Source organism: Anabas testudineus, chromosome 1 (genome assembly GCF_900324465.2).
Source record: "Anabas testudineus chromosome 1, fAnaTes1.2, whole genome shotgun sequence".
NCBI classification, from domain to species: domain Eukaryota; kingdom Metazoa; phylum Chordata; class Actinopteri; order Anabantiformes; family Anabantidae; genus Anabas; species Anabas testudineus.
Window position 1 is genome coordinate 8,892,217 of NC_046610.1, and position 20,428 is coordinate 8,912,644.

The window sequence follows — 20,428 nt, forward strand, 5'->3', positions numbered from 1 at the left end:
TTTTTTTTTTTAAACTGTTCTTTTAATAGAAAAATTCTAGTTATAACTCAGCAGGCAGTTTTTCAATTAGTGGCTTGACATGTATGAAGCCTGTGTGTGAGACAAGGGATAGGAGGAGGTGATGACAAAAATAAACCAAAATGAAATGTCGGCCTATAATGTTTGATAATGTGATTATGATTATGATGATGATTATAATTATGAATTCCTTTGGACTAGTTAAACTAAACTAGTTTTTTACTTGGTGGAACTTTCAGACAAAACCATGATGAATCTAAATTGGTACTAATACTTGAATGTCTGTTCCATACAGTAGATTTTAATATGATTATTAGAATTAACCTAAATAGTCCAAAGTGCTAGCAGCATTAAAATTAATCCAAGTGCATAAAACCATATATTGAATGTAAAAAATGGCTAAATCTAGTCAATATTAACCGATTAATATGGATTTTTTAGCATTTTCATTCTACAGTGCTGTTGCGAGGGACACTTTACTGTCATTATAATAAAGATGTGGTTAGTGTGGATACTAAAGAAGCTAAAATAATGTGTAACAGTCGTGTGCTTTATGGATTTCGCCTCGATTAAAACTGAGATGTACATATAATGTTCGCATCATTCGCATAAATTCCTATCGTCACCCACTATTGCATTTATTTATTATTTTCTGAACGCAATTCGACTGCATCACTTTGGTCTCTCCGCCTAATCATCCCTCCTTTGCTTCTTTCAATTCATTTGCTTTTATCAACAATACACCCCGAAAGCTTTGGGGGGCACCTTGTCCGTACGCTGCTCTCGGGGGCGAGCTCCTCGAGTGTGTGTGTGTGTGTGTGTGTGTGTGTGCGCGCGCGCGCAGGAGCGTGTCCGAGTATGTGTGTGCGTGCGTGCGCGCGCGTGCCTGCCTGCTCTGCTGTTGCTGCCCTTTGATCCCTGCATTAGTGTTAGTTAGGGGCTCGGAGACACACTTGCACCGAGAGCAGCCATAGTCAAGACACGGCAACAACAACAGCGGCACCTCCTCCGCCTGTGCTCCCACTGCCCAACAATACACTTTAAACCGAGCAAAGCCAGGTGCACGACCAAGTCCCTGCCATCACTGGCGCCTCCAGTCTCAATGGGAAAAACCTTTTTTCTTCTTATCCCTAAACAAGGACGAGAATGTGATTAAAAACGGGGGAAAATGCCAAGGAGGAAGCAGGAGCAACCCAAGCGCCTGCCTTCACGTAAGTCTGTCGCTCGATTTGTGCATTTCTAACGGCTCTCGGTGCCTTTTGCGCAGTAGTTTAGGGTTAAAGAGGTGAAACAGACAAAAGACTCGGCGTAGGTTATTTCTCCCTTTTTAGGTCCGAGCGAGGCAGCCATGTTGTTGGCGATGGGTAACGTTAGCTAGGCGCAGAGTGGATGAACGATACGTGGCTTTATTAAGAGAGTACAATCGATAAAGGTCCGGTTCCGCTAAAGGTTGCGGTCAGTTGGCATATGTGTCGGTTATGTATGTGTGTGTGTGTCTGTGTCTGTGTAAGTGTGTGTGTGTGTGTGTGTGTGTGTGAGGAATAACGGCCGAGCGTTTTCGGTTCTGTGTTCGCCTCCGCTAGGTCGCTTTTCGGGGTAGAAAGGGGAGGATCTGGGAGTCTGGCCGCAATAAAATGAAGGGTCAGTCGGATCAGACAAGCCAGAGTCTGGCTCCACATACCCGAGCGTTCCTAGTTAGCAGTGGCGCTATCTAGCAACGCTCGCTAAACTTCATTTCCTCGGCTATAAACGCCTAACTTTCGCCTGGTAGTTTGGCTGCTCCAAAATCGCGGAACCGAATTTGTTCGCGCTTGTTCGTCGTCGACTTTAAAAAGTGTGGAGATTTATTTATTTTATTTTTTTTTTCCTCTTTTCTCTAAAGCCACTGTGCTTTTTCTTTCTACCCCTCCCAGTCTGCATGCAGGCTATGTCAGAGCCATGGTCGGTCACCTGAAGTTCAGGGTTTTTCCCCCCCCCATCCCTTTGCAGCCATTCATTGCAGACAGACTACGATCAATAACGCGGTTAGAAAGGGGAAACGACAGTTTTGCTTTGCTGCGTTGCTTAAAATAACACAGTGCCGCATCAGAAACCTAACATGATTCCCATAGAGCTGATTTTGGAAGCAGGTTGGTTTACTTTTGTGTATTTGACCCTCCGTATCTTGGATGTTCGTATTGTACCTTTATCAGTCTTGATAATAAAAAAAAGCTGCAGTAACACTCTCCAGCCACTAGAGGATTGTTAAGACGTAGTGGGCACTGACCAGGATTATTATAAGAATTAACGGAGAGAGGCATGTTATGCTGTTGATCATTAATGTTCAATACATGCGTAAGCAAACAGCTCAGTTACTCATACTGGTATGCAAATGCAATGAATAATTGAGTGATTCATCTTTAAATCAACGATGGCTCGATACAGTTGTCTTATGACACTGTCTTCATTTCTTAAATGTCAGACCATGCCAGCTGTTGAGAGACAGCAGCCATGATCAAAACATACTTTAAAGTGGTTTCTTTTACTCAGTTTACTGACGTGTAGTTTTCTTTTTTAACGGGCTGCAGGAGTGAAGGAGCTCCAGGATCTGCCACATTTCCGAGTCTGATGCATTAAATCAAATCAAAGAGTGTTTTTACCCCTCATCTTCACATAATATGCACAAACTGTGTTTTATTTTTTAACTTCAATATTCACTAATCGACTGCCTAGGTGTTTGACCTAGGGTTGAACTTGGGAAATTGCAGCAGTTGGCTGGGAGGCATAGAGGTGGAGGCTAGATGACAGTGGGTGCAGCGAGCAACTGTGAGTGTATCTCTGTGTGTGTGTGTTTGTGTGTGTGTGTGACTGAGTGACAAGGGGATATTTGGACAGTGAGCCCCTCACTGATGTGCTGCCTAAGGAATATGTAAGCCACATGGTTAGACTGCACAGAGCAGGGTCATGATAGTACCTGAAACAAAGTGCCTTCCTTAGTGACGTTTATGTACTGTATTTTAGATCCACTCTTTAGACTGTTCGTGGCATTTATACAATTAGATTAGGATGCAGTATGCTTTATTGCTACTTAATTTGTCCTTGAAATGAGAGAAAACATTTTATTTTGGTCACTTGCAGTGATTCATAGTGTAGGATTTTATGACAGATCACCTCGTTCAATGAGACACATGTATAATAATAGTTTTTGAATATTCCTGTTATGAGGTAGTGAACTCAAAATGTAGTAAAATTGAACTAAATTGTATGTATTTGTGTGGCAGACACAAAATATGTTTTAGCACCTAGTTGCCCAACTACAACAGTAGTTGATTGCCTGTTACAATATCCAGATGTTCCAAAGTGTTCCCTATTTTTTTTAATGACTAAAAGGGCAGATGTTTGACAGTTGTGAGACAGGATGGTTTTACTCTGCTGATGATGTGTTGTTGCAATAGTAATGACAGTACAAATGAAGTTGTGTTTGTTAAAGCTTCCTGTTTTTGAACAACTTGGGTTTCAAAAGCTGCACACTTTAGGAGTGAAAACTGTATTTGGCACAGCATCATTATTGTACAGTCTCAAACAGTAAAACACGAAGTTCAGTATTTTCTTTGTTTTAGACATGAAAATCAAAGTAAGCCCATGTCAACCTTTCAATTAAGCTGCTTTGTAATTGGTCTGCAACAAAAATACTCTTCACCCACGTATCTGAAATCATGTTCTCCTGTGTAGGCACTGTACTGGAGCACTGCTGTGCCTGTGTTCTTGGGTTTAAATGAAAGCCTTTCTGATTTAGGAGTTGTTTCCCTCCTCAGTCAACAAACTGTCACCGAAAAGTATGAATTTGTCAGAAGCTTTTTGCGCTTTGTTTTGGATCTTCCCACTCCAGAATGGAAGTGTCACCTCATGCCATTCGCTGTCAGTCTGTGTGTTTTCATTATTCAGCCAACAACACCCTGGTAGTGTGCCAGCCAACAAGCACAATATCGAGCTTCAAATCTCTTCATCTGTGGTGAAAAAGGGCAAGCTAATACACTGGCTTTAATGCTGGAGGTGCTTTATCTTAGCACAGGCCCAGATATATGGGTTGTGTAGCCCGGCGTTCACTGTCCTATTGTTTGTGGCACAGCTTGTGAGGGGAGACTATTCTTTAAGTGTGTGTGCACAGCACGCACATGAAAAAGTGAACAAGCAACTCTTATGTGTGTGTGTTTGTGTGCGTCTGTGGGTACATAAGCCAGCTATGGAGGTCACAGTACAGTATGGCGCCTTCACTCTGACAAGTAAACATGACCTTTGGTGCCACAATGAAAACTGCCATTCTTTATGACCTTGCAGTGTGTTATTGTTTGTGTAATTTTGCTCCCTTATTAGTCACTCAAGTTTACGGTATAATATCTCACATATGTGGCTTTTTGATTTCAGAAAAAGCACATTGAGTTAATGACAAAATGTTTATAGTGTAGTATGTGCTGTGCTTCAGTCAATTCAAACAAATCCCCTTAACATTTGGAAATGAGTCGTCATCCTTGTCTCAGACACTTTTTATTTGAGTAGGTGAGCATGTTAAACAAAGGCTGAATGAGAGTCCATATCATGAAGAGCACAAACCTAAGTGTATTGGGAGGGACACTTGTATGCTGCTCCCTCCTCCTTTGATTATCTACATTTGAAACAGAGAGATTTTAAACATTTCTAGATACAGTTTTGCTCTTCTTTAAAAGCCAATAGCCGACTGACTGGGTGGCTCTCTACCTTACTGTAATGGCGGGTCACTGGCTCCCTTCCACTTGCTATGATTATAATGACCTTGGTGGGGCTGGGGCTTGAAAACATTGGATTAAGGGGAAAGGAAAATTAGAGGAGGTTTCCTTTTCACTCTTGGCATAAAATTTTGAGGGGAATTTCGGCCAACAATCCCCCACATCACCACCACCGCCACGTCCTCCCTACACCCCCACCCACCCGCCTCAAGTTGCTGGGGCTTGGGTGCTCTGGCAGTGCTGAGTGTATGAAGCTCAAGCGAATAATGATACACAGGTTTTGGCTAAGAAACAAATTAAAGGGCAGGGAAAGGTGGTGGATGCCTCACTCACCATGCAGTGTCAAACAGAAACCTGCTTTGAGTGAACATTCGTATTTGCTGGGAAAACCAGGGAAACATTTGTGTTTTACTTAAAAGAAAACACTGAGACTGATAAACAGTAGTTGAGTATGATTTAATGGGCCTGGTTTCAAAGAAGTAGCTGAGCCTTGGGGTGTGGATCAATACTTATACACAAATGTTAACCTTATTTGCTGCTTTAGACAGCTGGCAAGACACATAGACAGCAGAGTGGTTTATTATCATGTAAGCGATAAATTTCAGGGTTTATACAACTTAAGAATAAATCTTTCTTAAGAATCAAAGCCCTATGTGGGTCTGTAAGTTACTTAAGAATAGCATGTGACATAAAGAAAACATCTTTAACCTTGGCATTGAATTATTCATTTAAGCTTGTGTGTCCATGTTTCACACAGCACATTATAGTGTCTTTGCAGATCTAGGCTAAAAACTGATATTAACGGTCTAGTGACAAGTTTCACTGGGTGTCACATGTGCTTCTAGGAGGAATGTTTAAATTTATCACCCTGCACCTGGTGAATATACACCACGAGGCACAGTATTGTTAAATTGTAAAAGTTCCTAGTTCAGCTACACAGTTGCTGGTGGAAATTACTTTACTCAAATTCTTTCACTCTGCCCAGATTCACCGCCAATCCAGAAATTAATTTTATGCTCACAGGATTACTTCAATACTGCTTAAAGTGGCCCCTAGAATATGGCACTGACGTAGGAAATTCTGTTCACTGTCAAACTTTGTGTGTTATACTGTAGTTTTCATATGCTTCATACAATTGTCTAACCTTTACAAACTCTGAACTCAGATTTTCACACAAGCCACAGACTCAGTAAAATAAGATTCTCACAAGGCCTTCTCTTCATGGTGTTCAGGCAAGATGTAGCTGCAAACAGGCAGCACCGAAACTATAGTAAATTTCACAGGAGTTTTTATTGATGTCAATATGGCAACAGAACATAGGACTCAGGTATATAATCAATTATCCTATTGTATAATGGTTTGGAGTAATACTGCCTCATTGTCTTCTAAGTACATATTGACCATCATGTAAATGTTTGTGTGACTTATTTCTGACAGAATAGATGTTATTTCTTTTTTAATATACTTCACTGACACATGCCTAAACCTTTAGCCATTTCTCAGTTCTACATATACATACATAAAAGAAACCCATAAATATATGAATGAATTCCACTTTGTGAAGACGTTTTTGTTTTCCTTCTGTACAGAAAACATGCATAACCTTGACTGTGGTATACTGTTGAGTTTCGCACACTGTTGCACCCCTAAATTGTTGCTGTTATCTTGTCTTTATTAGAAAATGTTTGAGATCACTGAAAGGGGACCTGAGTGTTTAATAATTTAGCAGCACAAATACTGTGTTCTGCAGAAGAGCTGATAATGTGTTTATGTGTGCATGTAGGAGCCTAGTTGTCAAGTTTGAAAAACCACTCACCCATTTAATGGCAAATTATCAACAAAAAGTGATAAACTTACTTATTAAGGGGAAAAAAAGGTTTAAGCCACAACAGTTTTTAATGTTTTTTTATTATTGTTAAATATAAACATATAACGTTGGAGTTTGACATTCGGATACTGTCATTTACTTGTGTATTGAACCTGAACACTTTGAATCAAATGTTGCTTCTTTTTTTTTTTTTGTACACTAATCTTATAAATTTATAGTGTTTTTACTTGGACTAACAACTGGCAACACTAAACCAGGGAGGCCCAAATAGTTTTCCAAGCAGGCCATATTCTGTGCCTGTTTGTACACAGCAGACACTTTACTTTATTTCCTGTATTATTCATTACTTTAATGAATAATAAAGAAACAAGTGGATTTCTGCTTTACCTCAGGTATAGTCAGTGCCAGCAGCTAAACCTTCTGATTTACCAGTGATAGTAAAAACATCCAGGTTGTGGTTTGTCAGTTGTCTGCTGGGATCTTTAGAAATAAATTCTAGTGCTCTACACCTCAGTTAAACTCAAAATTGTAACACAAATACAAATGTGAAATGGCCTACTTTAACAATGTTGACTCACAGATGAAAACATGATTCATCTTGTTGAACATCTAATTTACAAATTGGTTAATTAAATATCAATAACTTCAGTTGAAATTCCCTGAGGGAATTCATTTTTTGAGGCAGTTATCTAATCATTTCAAAGGGCCTTCTGCAAGCAGAGAATCCTCTGCAGCACAAAATCAGGTAGAAGTAGTCACCCTAAAGCCTCCAGTACAGTACCTGCCTGTCTGCCTGGTCTCAATCAGAGCCCCCTCTGTGTGGAATGGAAGTGCCTCAGCCTCGGTAACGATTTTTCCCGTGTTGACAAGTCACAACATGGAGATCTACAGCTCGGAGAGCAGCCCTTTGGCTACACAGAGCCCTGCTTGCACTGAGTAATAGCAATCTCACAGGAGTAGCAGGCTTTCGGCTGGCAGCAGTTCATACGGAACAGCTCGCCGGTGCAGCTGGGAAAGACAGAGCAGAGTGGAGAGGGAGAGAGGAGCTGGTGTTGGTGGTAGCATGGAGATGGAGGGAGGGACGAAGTGGAGAGGAAGAGCTGTTAAGAGCTTTGGGCGGTTTCTCTGTTGTTGTACCACACAAGTGCATCCAGGCCCTGCAGGACAAGCCTTTAACAGGCATGAGGGATGGAGAGCATGAGAGGAGAGGAGGAGGAGGAGGAGGCGGCAGCAGTGGTGGAGGTGGTGGTCTGGGGAGCTGAAGCCGGCCAGTCGTGCCAGACGCCTGCTCTAAACAGGGATGTGATTTATTGTTGGACTCAGTCTCACGTTTCACTCCTAGAAAGACACTAAAATTACATTGTAGAGAGATAAAGAAGTTTCTCAATTGTCTTAGAATGAAGACAGTTGCCTGCAGGCTGTAAGAAATCTTGCAGTATGTGGTACATCTTTAACTAGTGCAGGAAATTGGGAAGATTTTGGCATAATGTGACATCAGATTTTTCTGTTTGACTATGGATTCTGCTTTGGTTATTTTAGACTGTCCCTACAAACCTACTGCTTTACTGTGTTATACAGTGACTTCTTTTTGAAGCATGGTAATTAGGTGTAGGCCATAAGTTTATTTCTATTTTGCTAGGGGGGGTTTGAAATGGCCCCTGGCCAACATGTTGATCTTTGTCGCCCTCGCTCAATGCACTCTGCACGGCGCAATGCTTTGAGATGACCTCACTTCCTGTGTGGGTAGAGGAGGGCAGGAGGCCTCTTACACACATATGCACACAGCCATTCTCTCTCAAGCACAGCCTGGCTCTAGTTAGCCTTTAGTGCACTAGCCAGGCTAACCCCTCTATCCTCTTGGTGTGGAAGTGTTTCCACAACGCACATTTAGGCAGTCAAGAGCAAGACACAGGCGAATGTATTTAACTAGCCAGACTAACAGCTGTGTGTCTGCAGCTTTTTGAGACCTGGATCAGTTTTATAGGGAGATTAAAAGTACAGAGAAGGAGGGGGGCTGTTACAGACACAGGATAGTAGGACCATAAGGCAGTGACAGCTATCTTGGGAAACAATATATCACCTTTAAAAGGAGAGTGGAAGTAATTGGCTCTGGGACAAAAAATCCTGAGAAGTTAAAATCATTGATGTGATGTCATCTCAGAGAAAGCCATTGTCAGTACACTGTGAGGTTATTTATGATGCTGAAAATGCAGGTGAGCATCTTGACTAATTCTGTGTTGTAGAGGAGTCTTCCCTATTTGTACTGTGTAGTCGTAGAATCTCCTAGTGCATTAATAAAACAATGTGAGTCAGGTCTCCTCCTTTCATCGTTTACCAAGAGCATTTGGTCACTTGATGTTGTCCTTGAGCTGCTAATGAGATAAGCTAATCACTGGATATTTCATTCTGAATGAGGATCCCGTATCGTATGGTACCTGTAACAACCACAGGCAGCAAGAAATTAAGCTGTACAAATTCTCTGGGTAGAATAATGAATGAATGGTAGTGGCGAGATATTATTAAATGAACCGAATCAGGCTTAGCTCATGATTGCCTATATGTTCCCACTCTCTGCAAGTGTTTTGAATGGGGGCCATGTTGGTTCAGATTGCCCTGTCATTAATCCCTCGTACTCTACAGGGGAGTGGTCAAAGGCAGATGTATTTGCACTTCCTCCAGAAGGTTTTCTAGATTAGCACAAATCCTCCCAGAAAAACCGTTTAAAAACCTCATTTGGCACGCACAGCCAGACTTTGTGCTCATAGCTGGCCAAAGACAGTCATCCCTCCCTCTACGTGTCATTCTTTCTGACTCCCCTGATGTTTTTTTTTTTTTTTTATCCCCCACCTTGTGGTTCTCAGAGCTTAGCCCTATGTCGATTTGGACAGGATGCTGTAATTGTTAGGAAACTCGATTCTGTCATTTGCATGTTGCAAGCAGCCACTTTTCCAGTTTCAGTGGTTTGACCTTCTTGTACCGGCCAGCCAGAAATGAGATCATCAGAAGAGTAGACGAGAAGCTGACATCTCTCCTCCACCTACCCGTGGCTTTAAGTGATGGTTGTCATAGCAATCATTATGCCACAGAACAGACTCAGTGGGTGAAGGATGGCTTTGAATGCGGCAGCCTCAGGTCACAACCTGGTTATGACAGAACAGATAGACCTATGAGGATTGGTTGTAGTACACAGTTAGCTCAAAGTAAACAACTACATACATTAAATGTCTGGTTCATATAGATTTCATCCTGAAATTGAAATTACTGAGACACTGACTCTTTATTTTTTTTTTTAAACCTTGAATAGAGCTAGGCAGGTATTGGTGTAACAGAGAGGAATAGACCAGCACAGGGCGAACAATGCCTCTCATTCCCATCAGCTGCCCTGGCCAGCATTTAACATGGAGATTGGAAACGGAATAAGCTCCCCCCCATTCTCCCTGGACCTGCATGTAAATGAGGTTAGCGGTTAGTATTTCCTGCTGTGCCACAGCAATTCTTCTCCTTCTTTTTCCTTTTTTTTTAAATAATGGCCTGAAAGTGCTCCCCCTTTCCTGGGGTAGGGACCGGGACCAATCCTGATTAGTGTCCCTGTCCTAAGTGACAGGCTAAAATCCAAGCAGCCACTGCCTTGGGAGCTTCTGCCAAACAGCCGTCATACCAATACCACCATAAAAAAGCCATCCCCCCAGTTCTTAAGATTCCCTCCCTCTTTCGTCTTCCTCGCTCTTCTGCTAATTCTCCCCTGCTGTCCTTTCTGTCTCTAATAGACTCCATGGCTGTAACACACTGTCCCCTTACATACATACATGCACATATAAAATCTCTCACTCTATCCCCACCTCCAACCAGACCTTGTTTTCAATCCCTTGGTGGACTGGCTGCTATCGAGCCGAGTGTCCCTTTTGCCAGTAGAGTGATTTACAAACAATACATGGACGCTGTACACACTCCCACCTTCCACCCTCCTACTCTCTCTCACTTTTCTTCCACAGATACACAGTCACCTCTGTGAGTAGCTTCAGTATGCCAGAAAAACTACGCAGCAGGGTGATGGCCTGTTCTTTTCGCACTTGTTCCAAAGAATGCACCCTGTCTTCTAGAGAATGCTAGCGCGACATCCACATCTTGGTTCAATGACGCTATTTTGTCGATAAGAAGAAAAATTTAAGCAATTTAACTGGTTTATAATTAGTAGTTTTCTACTAATTATGCTATTAGTACTAATTGTACTAAAGTTGGCAGTTTTCAGATCCTCTTGTAATATTATTAGTTTTTACATGTAACCACATAAAACTATAGTGGGAGTGGGAGCAATTTTGCCTGATTTGAAGCAGATACACATGAAAGTTATATTAGATGAAGACTTGAGGGCATGTGCTAATTACTGAATATAATGTGAAAAGTTAAAAAGAGCCAATAAGTGTTACTGTTATGTCTCCTTAATAACTAAAATAAACTACTGAAGATTGTGCTGTGTTTTGGATTTGATACTATGTCAGTGTGTAAGAATCCCTGTGTAGGTGATTCTTTGTAACACAAGTATTTCAACACATATTGATCTAGTTATATTAATAAAGATGTATTACTATCAAGTACATGTTGAGCAAGCAAAGTAACAAACTCAAAAACATGCTGTGTGACCAAAAATCTTTCATAAGCACAATGTCTTCTGTTTTTTCGCACATGTGCAAGAACATGTTTGATGGATGGATGCATACAAGCTTTTTTTCTACCACATGTGGTCTTTAAAGGTTGCTGCATGTGTTTGTCTGATTTCAGTACAACAAAGAAAGATGCCACCCACGTATGCCTAATCATATGAGACAAAAAGGCTGAAGTCTTATGAATATGGACAGCTCTTTCTCTCTGAATCAAGAGATTTGTCTATGACATACAGTTTTAATAACACTGTATTGGCAATGAGCTCCATTTATCAAGAAAAAGTGTGAATGAGTTTTTCCGCTAATCTTTTAATACATTTACTCTGAATTGACAAAAGTGAATTATGTTTTTAACTTCACAGTTCTTTTTTTAAAGAGGAACTTTTCACATTTACTCATTAAATAGTTTGCTCTATGCATAAATATTGATAGTGGCAGTTAAACATGGATTTACAAGTCTGCGGTGTAAATCCAAAGTACCACTGGAAAGCAATATTGTATAGTATAGCTGTCCAGTACTACATACTTGAAATACTGAAAACAGTGCACTTAGGTGAGTTAGTCTTAATTTGTTTGAGGGTTACATGCCATCTTAACAGCATCCTTCTGAATAGCCTACTGCTTCTTGAAAAATGAGAGGATTGTGTTTTGGCTGGTCGCAGACTGACTTGGCATCTGGCTCCACAATAAATGGAGTGTTATGCTATGATTCATGACTACAATGAAATTTTGGATAGACTGTGTTTTCACTAAAATTAAAGCAAGACTGTGTTGTGTCTTTAGTCTGCAGGATATTGTACTAATAAAATAAAATAAACTAATAAAAACCTAAAACGCCCAACTCTGAGGAGAACTTTAAGTACATCAAAGCAGTGGGAATTACAATAGATAAAATGGCATAATGATACATGAAAATATTTAAATAAATGTGGCTCTTTTCATTATGTGACAAAGTGACCATTCTTTTGGCTGGTCAGCTATTTTAAATGCTGGGATTATATTTTTTGCAGCTGGAATAATGCCCCTTGCTAACACCTTGCTAAAAAGGCTCCTAGTTTTCAGTTTGAGGGCTTTTTCCTTAAACTGGATAACTGGATGGAAACCTGTTTCCTCCAATCATTTTTTAATACACTAGCATTTGTCATTTCATAACACTATACCAAGGAATATAACCACACAACAACAAACCATTATTTCAAATAAGAGATAGTCTAACCTTGTAAGGGAACTACCTTGACATTTAATATTTTTTAAAATATCTTATTTTAATTTGAATTTGGTAGTAGTACGATTTACTACAGTACTGTAGTCTGATGGTTTACAGACAGTTATTTCAGCTTCCAAATTAACTTGGTTTTTGTTATTCATTCAATAGAGAGCTTAAAATTGAATTGCTTTCAAAGATGAGAGCAGGTGTGTACAACCTTGTTGGACCTTATTCTAATGGATGCTTAGATTATTTACCAGAGCTTATAAAACATATTTAATAAAAAAAAAATGACTCATCATTAGCAAAATTACTGCAAGCAGTGGATAAGTCATTCATAATAGTAAAAAACAGAGTTTGACAGTACAAATTATTCAGTGGTCCAGGGCCTGAATGAAGTTGACTCAGGCCAGTTTTTTGGCCTTAGGAATACCAGTGTGCTGGATTTAGTATTTCTGGTATTTTTGTAATTAGCCACCTAATTCTTGCCTCTTTGCTGTGGCACTGTCCCATTGTCTTCTATGTTGTGTTTTTGATTATTTGTTATATTTAAGAATCTGTGGCACCAGTTTGTCAGGAATCGTTAGATTTAAAAGCTGTTTAGAGTGGTTAATGTCTTGAAAACATCAACATGCTTGGGATGTTTATCATACATATCATATGTTTGTCAGTGATGTAAGTGGATTTAAACTTATTGATTGTAAAAAGCATCTCTACTTCTGGCCAAGGCTCAAAAGACGAGGAGAGTGTTTTAAAGAAGAGTCAGAGAAATGCTGTATTATGGAGTTACTTTGGCTTTTCAAAGTCTGAAAGATGCAGAGTAGCATGCACAGTAAATTGCGTAAAGACATAGTGTGTGTTAGAGCATACACAACACAACACAAGACTTTACAGTTGCAGACCTGAGCCAGTATTGGTGGTGCCCCTGAGGGAGAGAAAAAAAAAAAAAAGCGACAAAGTGACATCACAAATAGTCGAAATTATCAGCTTCAAGTGGCTGAATTAATCTTACGACATCTTTACATCTCACCAAGGAGTAAAAAGGAATCTTTAAGCTGGACTATCGAAATTGACTGATGTGAAAAAATTATTTAAATATAATTTTATTTCCATTTTCTTTCCATATTGCCCCAATCCAACAATACGGTACAATCAATGTAAACCAAAGAGGATTACTATATAATGTAAAATAATATAATATTAAATATAAAACACAAAGTAATAAAATATTAAAATATATTTTAATTTTGTATCATTGTGATGAAATACTTCTGGCTGGGCCAAAAACAAACATAAGTGTCTGTGGTGGTGATTTTATGCATGAATAATGTTGCTCAACTGACACTGCCATTGACCATTTTGATAACAGTTGACTAGGTTTGTGTCTAATTATTATGAAGAGGACGTTCTTGATGTCACTGTAGAGAGATTGCCCCAGTCATCCCATGTGATTGGAAGCCAGAAAAGAAGAAGAAGAGATGCAAGGTGTAGTGTTGCTTTTGTTTAATTTAGCTAAGCAGTTATGTTTCTGAATCAAACATGTAGCAACAGAAAATATTTTTCACAGAGCTGACACAGACAACCAGAACATCTGTTGAATTCCTTTTAAATTTGATCAGCCAACATGTCTTAAGACATGTGAGTGTCTTCTGACCCATGACTGCATTGTGCATTGTACAGATCATTGCCTTCAGTTTTTTTATATCTTGTTTTTCTTTGGTGTTGCAGTTTTCCCCAGGTTTGCTGCGATAGGTGGTTTTGGTTACACTTGGGAAGCATGTGACAAATTTCTGTTTACACATACACCGATCAGCCACAACACCACAACATAACAATAACATGGTTTATTGTTGTTTCTGGTAAGTACTACTGTTGCCTAACAGCAAAAAGGACCCAGTTTCAAATCCACTGGTGCCTGTCTGTTTAGAGTCTGCATGCTCTCTCCGCACCTGCTTGGTTTTTCTTCAGCTACTCAGACTTTCTCCTGCCATCCAAAGACATGTGGTTAGGTTAGGATTAACTGGTGACTCTAAATTGCCCGTAATTGCCCCTGTGAACATGTGGTTTATGGTTGTCTGTCTCTATATCTTGCCCGTGTGATACACTGATGACCTGTCCAGGGTGTGCCCCGCCTCTGGTCCAATGACAGCTGCGATTGGCTCTAGCGCTCCTGGGCCCCTTAAGAGGAAAATCCGAAACATAATAGAGGGATGGTTTTAATGTTATGGTGAACAGCGGTTGGCATAGAGACTCTGTCTGGTCTGTGGTTACACAACAAGTTGTGCAACATTAAAACCCTCAGGGTGTTTTAATGTTGTCGTTGGTTGGTGTATCGTCTATATATTGTTTAGGAAAACTCAGTAAACAGTTTGCCACAAGCTGAATTTGTAAAAGCAGCATTATCCATTGAGTACATTTTTTTTTATTCATAAACTAATTGGTGAGTCACTTTATTTACTCTGTATGCATATTGTGGTGAACTTCATCATTATGCATTTTTTGTTGCGTTGTAGACAAAGATAGATAAAAAAAAAAAATGTACAAATAGAACACTGAAAGTTCCTGATAGTATAGTGCATTGGTTAGAAATGCTCTATTTTAACCATTTCATTGCAATTTATTTTAACGGACCACTCAGTTGAAAAGGAATTTGGTAGATAGTAGTAGAGATGGGATTTGACAGTCTCATGTAATAGATGTTTCAAACATTCTGATGTGGTTTTTGGGACAGTGATGGTGAACATTGGCCTGTTTTCACTCAGGAATTAGTGTCATTACCTGGGTAATGCAGTTTGCTTTCAAGCCTGGACTGCAAACGATTGCTGGAATGATAACCCCAAACGTTTAGTGAGAGGTCCTTTATGCAGATGGTATTGTTAAGTGAGTTGCCATATGGACGCTAATTTTAAGTGGCATAATATGTAACATATTTTACATGATACAAATATTACTGTCATACATGTAAAGCCTAATGTGGTCTGTCCAACGCATGTAGCAAAGTTCAAGTCCAGGTTGTTTGACTTCACTGAACGGCTAGAAAGTGACTACCATTTAGCTATTTTCTCAAAGTTTATTCTGCAAAGATGCAATAGACACAACACTTCTCTCCATCCAGCAGTTTAGATCCATAGCTTTGATGACACATCTGAGGTTATGAGCAAGAATCTTTTTTAACATGAGATGCTAAAAATGGAAGGGAAAAATAAACTAGGGGGTAAAGTGCACTTCATCTGCAATAAGGAATTTCAGAGGTCTGGGGCTCTCAGTTGTCTCATTCTCTTCCAAGAACACTTCTCCTTCCTGTTTCACCTCTGGCATGCCGCCCAAAGTACCCACAAACCACGGAGGCCAAGGCCAAAAATACACAGATGGTAATTTGCACTACATTTCAATACGACAACCACCATTATATATAGCTGTGCTGCCTGAACCCTGATCCTCACTGAGAGTATTGCCTCACCTCAGGTTGCAACAAAAAGATGGGCACTTTATGTCTTTGTCATAGAATATGTGTTTGACAGTATAACAAAGATAACTGGCACTGAAATTGAGCATTTGAGTTTTCATAATGTTTGATTGTTTCAAATGAACCTTGATCTATGCAGATTTATTTCTTCAAGACATCGTATCAACATGATTAATTGCTAGAGGAATGTTTAATCATTTAGCTTACTCTTCCATGTAAGAAAAATATGTGTCAGTTTTTCAAATAACTGAAAGTAAAGGGCTTGTCCACTGTAGACCCTGGCAAGAATTCGATTGTGAGCCCCTTGGAATTACTTGGTAATCTGCATTAATTTGTCATTAACACTGATCTGATTATAGCTACTGTATAGACAGACACAATGCACTCAAGCTAATGACAAAAAAACATCACAATCTCTAGTGTCTTTTTTGAACACACTCATGAAACATTCACAGTTCTGGTGGGAAAAGTAGGTGGACTGAATAACTGGTTGAACATCCTTTGGCAAAATAAACTCAAACAAGAGCTTTTGGTAGCTGCACAATGTGGAGGAATCAGTCAGGAAACAGTCTTCCTCAGAGAATTACTTTGTTTTGTGTGAACTCATCTTTTCATGTCATTCTACAGCATCTGTAGTGGCTTAAGGGACGGACTCTCCAAAAGGTGGATTTTTTTTTTTCATTTTGTAGTTAGTTTACCTCTATTTTTAGGGTTATTATCCTGATACATCATCCAATTTTTACTAAATGTCAGCTGGTGGACAGCCATTGTGACAATATCATGTAAGGTGCCTTAATAATTTTCATATTCATTATCCCCTTTGATGATGGCAAGGTATTTAGCCTAGAGACAGCAATGCAACCCAAATTTGTGTTCACACAGTTGTTTCATTCTGTGTGAAAAATGCAGCCTGGGGAAATGCGTTTTTGCCACCAGAATCAGCACCATAGGGTTGGGATTTTTACATGAAATCATTCAGCAAGATGCTGTTGATCAATCACGGGCATGGATCTGTGCATTCCTTGTGTATTTTATTATAAAGTGAACATTGTTATTCTTCTGTTTGCCTAAGGTTGTCACGACAAAAGATATAGCAGTTGCTGCCAGGATAAATTTCCATAGTTGAAAAATCCCGTCTGTGGGTATTAGATGCTATGCTCTGTTTTGGTGTCTAATAAGCTTTAAATGCATAATAAACACACAAAATTCATCCCTCCAGTTGCACCTGTCAGATCATACATGTATCTCATTGTCTCAAAGGTACATGAAACAACATAACCCCACCAGTGCTTGCAGCATATTTGTTTGTCTGTCTTCACACCTCTTTCAGCAGCCATCAGCAGATGTTTCTTGTGAATAGCAAGCTCAAAATGTTTGTTTTTTTATATGTCAAACCACACCTTTAATATGGTTTCATTGGTTGGACTTCTACTTTACTAACTCCCTCCCTAATAACCCTGTTTGTTGTCATGTTTCATCAACTTTCTAATGGGAAAAACATGATGGGAAAACTTTTATCATGTTGGAGAAGAACAACAGCATTTAACAGACTGATTCTGCATAAGTTAATGTTTCGGGATAGAGCCAATGTACAAGAGTAAGTATGTTAACCTTTTGGAATTTCATGGTTTTCTGCATTAATTTGTCATAAAATGTGATCTGATCTTCATATAGGTCAAGAGTATTAACAAATATAATGTGCCTAAAATAATAGCACAAAAGAAATTCTGATCTTTCATGTCTTAATTGAGAACAACCATAAAAACCTCATAGTGCTAGTGGGAAAAAAGTGTGTGAACCAGTTGTATAATAATCTTGAAAAAGCTAATTGGAGTAAGGAGTTAGCATACCTGGAAGAAAATAATTTTGAGGGTGTGAACTAGAGCTACTATGACTGACAAGAACCGTACAAGAACAATACACTTATGTCAGCCATGCCTTGCGAAAAAGAGCTTTCAGAGGATCTACTACTGCTTGTTGAAAAGAACATTGCTGCACGCCTGAAGTTTGCCCAAGAGCACCCTGACACTCCATAGCAGTATTAGCAAAATGATTTGTGGACTTAAGAAAAACTAAGAACTATTTGGAAAGAACACACAACTACACAGCTGGTTTCTAAAATGGCACTGCATATCATCATGAAAACATCATCCCTATTATAAAGTATGGTAGAGGAAATTTCATGTTATGGGCCTGCATCAGGGTCTGGCCAGCTTGCAGTTGTTGAGGGAAAGATAAATTCCCAAGTGTATCAAAAAATTCTTCTGTCAGCTGAAACTGGAACTGGTGATGCAACAAGACAATAAACAAAAAGTCCACAACAGAATGGCTGCAGAAAAACAAAATCCACCTTTTGGAGTGGCCAAGTCGGAGCCCAGACCTAAAGCCAATGGAGATGCTATGGAACGACTTGAAAAGAGCCACACACATGAGACGTCCAAAGAATATGACAGAGCTAAAGCAGTTCTGCATGAAGAATGGGCTAAAAATTCTCCTGAACAATGTGCAGGTCGGATCCACAGCTACAGGAAGCGCCTGGTTGAAGTTATTGCTGCCATGGGGGGGTCAACCAGTGATTAATTCCAAGGGTTCACATAGTTTTTACACTAGCACTAACTAAGATGTTTTTATGGTTGTTCTCAATTAAGAAATATTAGATTTTTTTGTGTTATTATTTTATGCACATTATATTTGTTAGTACTTCTTAACTTGGATGAAGATCAGGTCACATTTTATGACAAATTAATGCAGAAAACCATGAAATTCCAAAGGGTTCACATACTTTTTTTTGCCACTGTATGTCTCCTAGCTCCCACATGTCCAGCTGGATTTATTTATAGAGCATCTGTGTTTTATTTATTTATTTTAAAAGACTGTGTAAAGTAAAATCAGTGATTTGGTTATAAACAAATAGTACATGTAAAAAAAAGTTATTGCTGAAAATGTGTGAACATGTTTTTGGGTGAGTCAGAAAAGAAGGTTCATAATATCCTGGAGCCACTGAGCTGAAGTGAACCTGCAACTACCAAAAATATCATTTAAAATATCACTGGAATTTCAACATTGGTAATAACTAAAACTTGAGATTTTAAAAATAGCTTCTTTTTTTTTTAAGTACGTTGTATAACTTTCCTGGTTTTTAAAAAACAATCCCATATGGTTATTTATACAAAATTTAGTTTTATCGTGGCCTTTTCCCATGAGCCCTAGCCCAAAGTGTTTACTTTGGGGCTTGATAGAAGAGGCGAGCCCATGTGTGAGTAGACAGGTGGCAGAGAGTTCAGACATGTCTGGAATAACAGCAGGGCAGAGAGGACTGCAGATGTTTTTAGACAGCAGAGATTACAGTTAGAAAGTTAGAAATAATGACTTAACAAGAGAAGAAACTATGTTATGAAGTCACTATAATATCCTTAATTTAGCGTTTATATTTTTATTCTGCAGCTCAATTGATACAAAATTATATGATTTTCAAGTTTTTAAAGTACCAGTACCTGTTACAGTGCCTCTTTATGAAACAGAACCTCTGGCCTAGAACTTCTGACCTTCAGACTAAAAATAGCTCGTTTGACCTCTTGTGTCTTTAATACTCCCTGTTCTGATTGGCCAGCTAGTGAAAATCTTCGGCTTCTTTGTCGGCACCACCCATCCAGCTCTAGATGCTGTCTCTATAAACTGTGGCTGTACAACACAAATATATTGGTTTTCATTTGAAGTACCTCTTTTCTGAAATCCAGCTGTACATTTGCGCCAGAATCTGAATCAGAGTATGACAGTAGAGAAGATGGACAATGTCAGCATTAGTTCAAATAATACCTACCTAATTCCTTTAATTTACTGGTCCCACTGCTGATTTCTCCACCTGCCCATGTACATTTGGAGCAACACTGTCCTTCAGAAACAACCTAGGTGAAAATAAGCTTGTGAAAACTGTTGTCTGGGAAGTGCTGTGAACAGACCAAACCATTGCTTCCAATCTGATGCTGGCCCGTTGTTTTATCATTTTGTCTTTGGGAAAAGTAAGCAAAGTTATTTTAGCATTTAGAAAAAACACTTGAGAACAAAGTGAATTTGCCAGACTGGGTGTTTAACTACCAGGCGGCTTCAAACACACATTCACCTCAAGCTTTAAGTCTCTGACTGTGCCAAATATGGGCACCAACTAAAGTGTATGTGTAACATCAGAACACATACATCATAATGTGACCCATTTAAAGACCCAGTCTTCTGCTCTCAGCAGCGTCACCGGACACGCCTTCAGCATTTCAGAGCAGAGAACACTGCTTATTTTATCATGAGTTTTATTTAATCATTCAAATTTGGCTGAATGGTTAATTTCTGTAACAAACTCAGAACATATATTTATAACTGCTTTACCTGGACTTTCTTATTTATAGTCCTGATTAAAGAAAGAGGGGATGAGTTGGAAAGAAACATGTACAATAATAAAAGACAGCATGTATATATGAAAGAGATCAAGCAAGTGAGAGATTATGGAAAAAGGAG

The 20,428-nt window shown here is 39.3% G+C and overlaps 1 protein-coding gene across 6 annotated transcripts in view; it reads left to right on the top strand.

The window, feature by feature from the left end:
- Positions 1 to 914: 914 nt before the first annotated feature.
- The window catches only part of znf827 (zinc finger protein 827), a 66,340-nt gene continuing 46,826 nt past the window's right edge, over positions 915 to 20,428 (top strand). For 4 of the 6 annotated variants that reach the window (XR_004463395.1, XM_026358902.1, XM_033326169.1 and 1 more), the window contains exon 1: positions 916 to 1,229. Coding sequence is in view for 5 of the 6 variants with exons in the window: in XM_026358902.1 (XP_026214687.1) it covers positions 1,187 to 1,229 (43 nt within the window). In the remaining variant the exon portion in view is untranslated. Of the gene's footprint in view, positions 1,230 to 2,090; positions 2,148 to 20,428 lie in introns of those variants that run through there. The other 2 variants (XM_033326171.1, XM_033326173.1) reach the window with 2 other exon arrangements.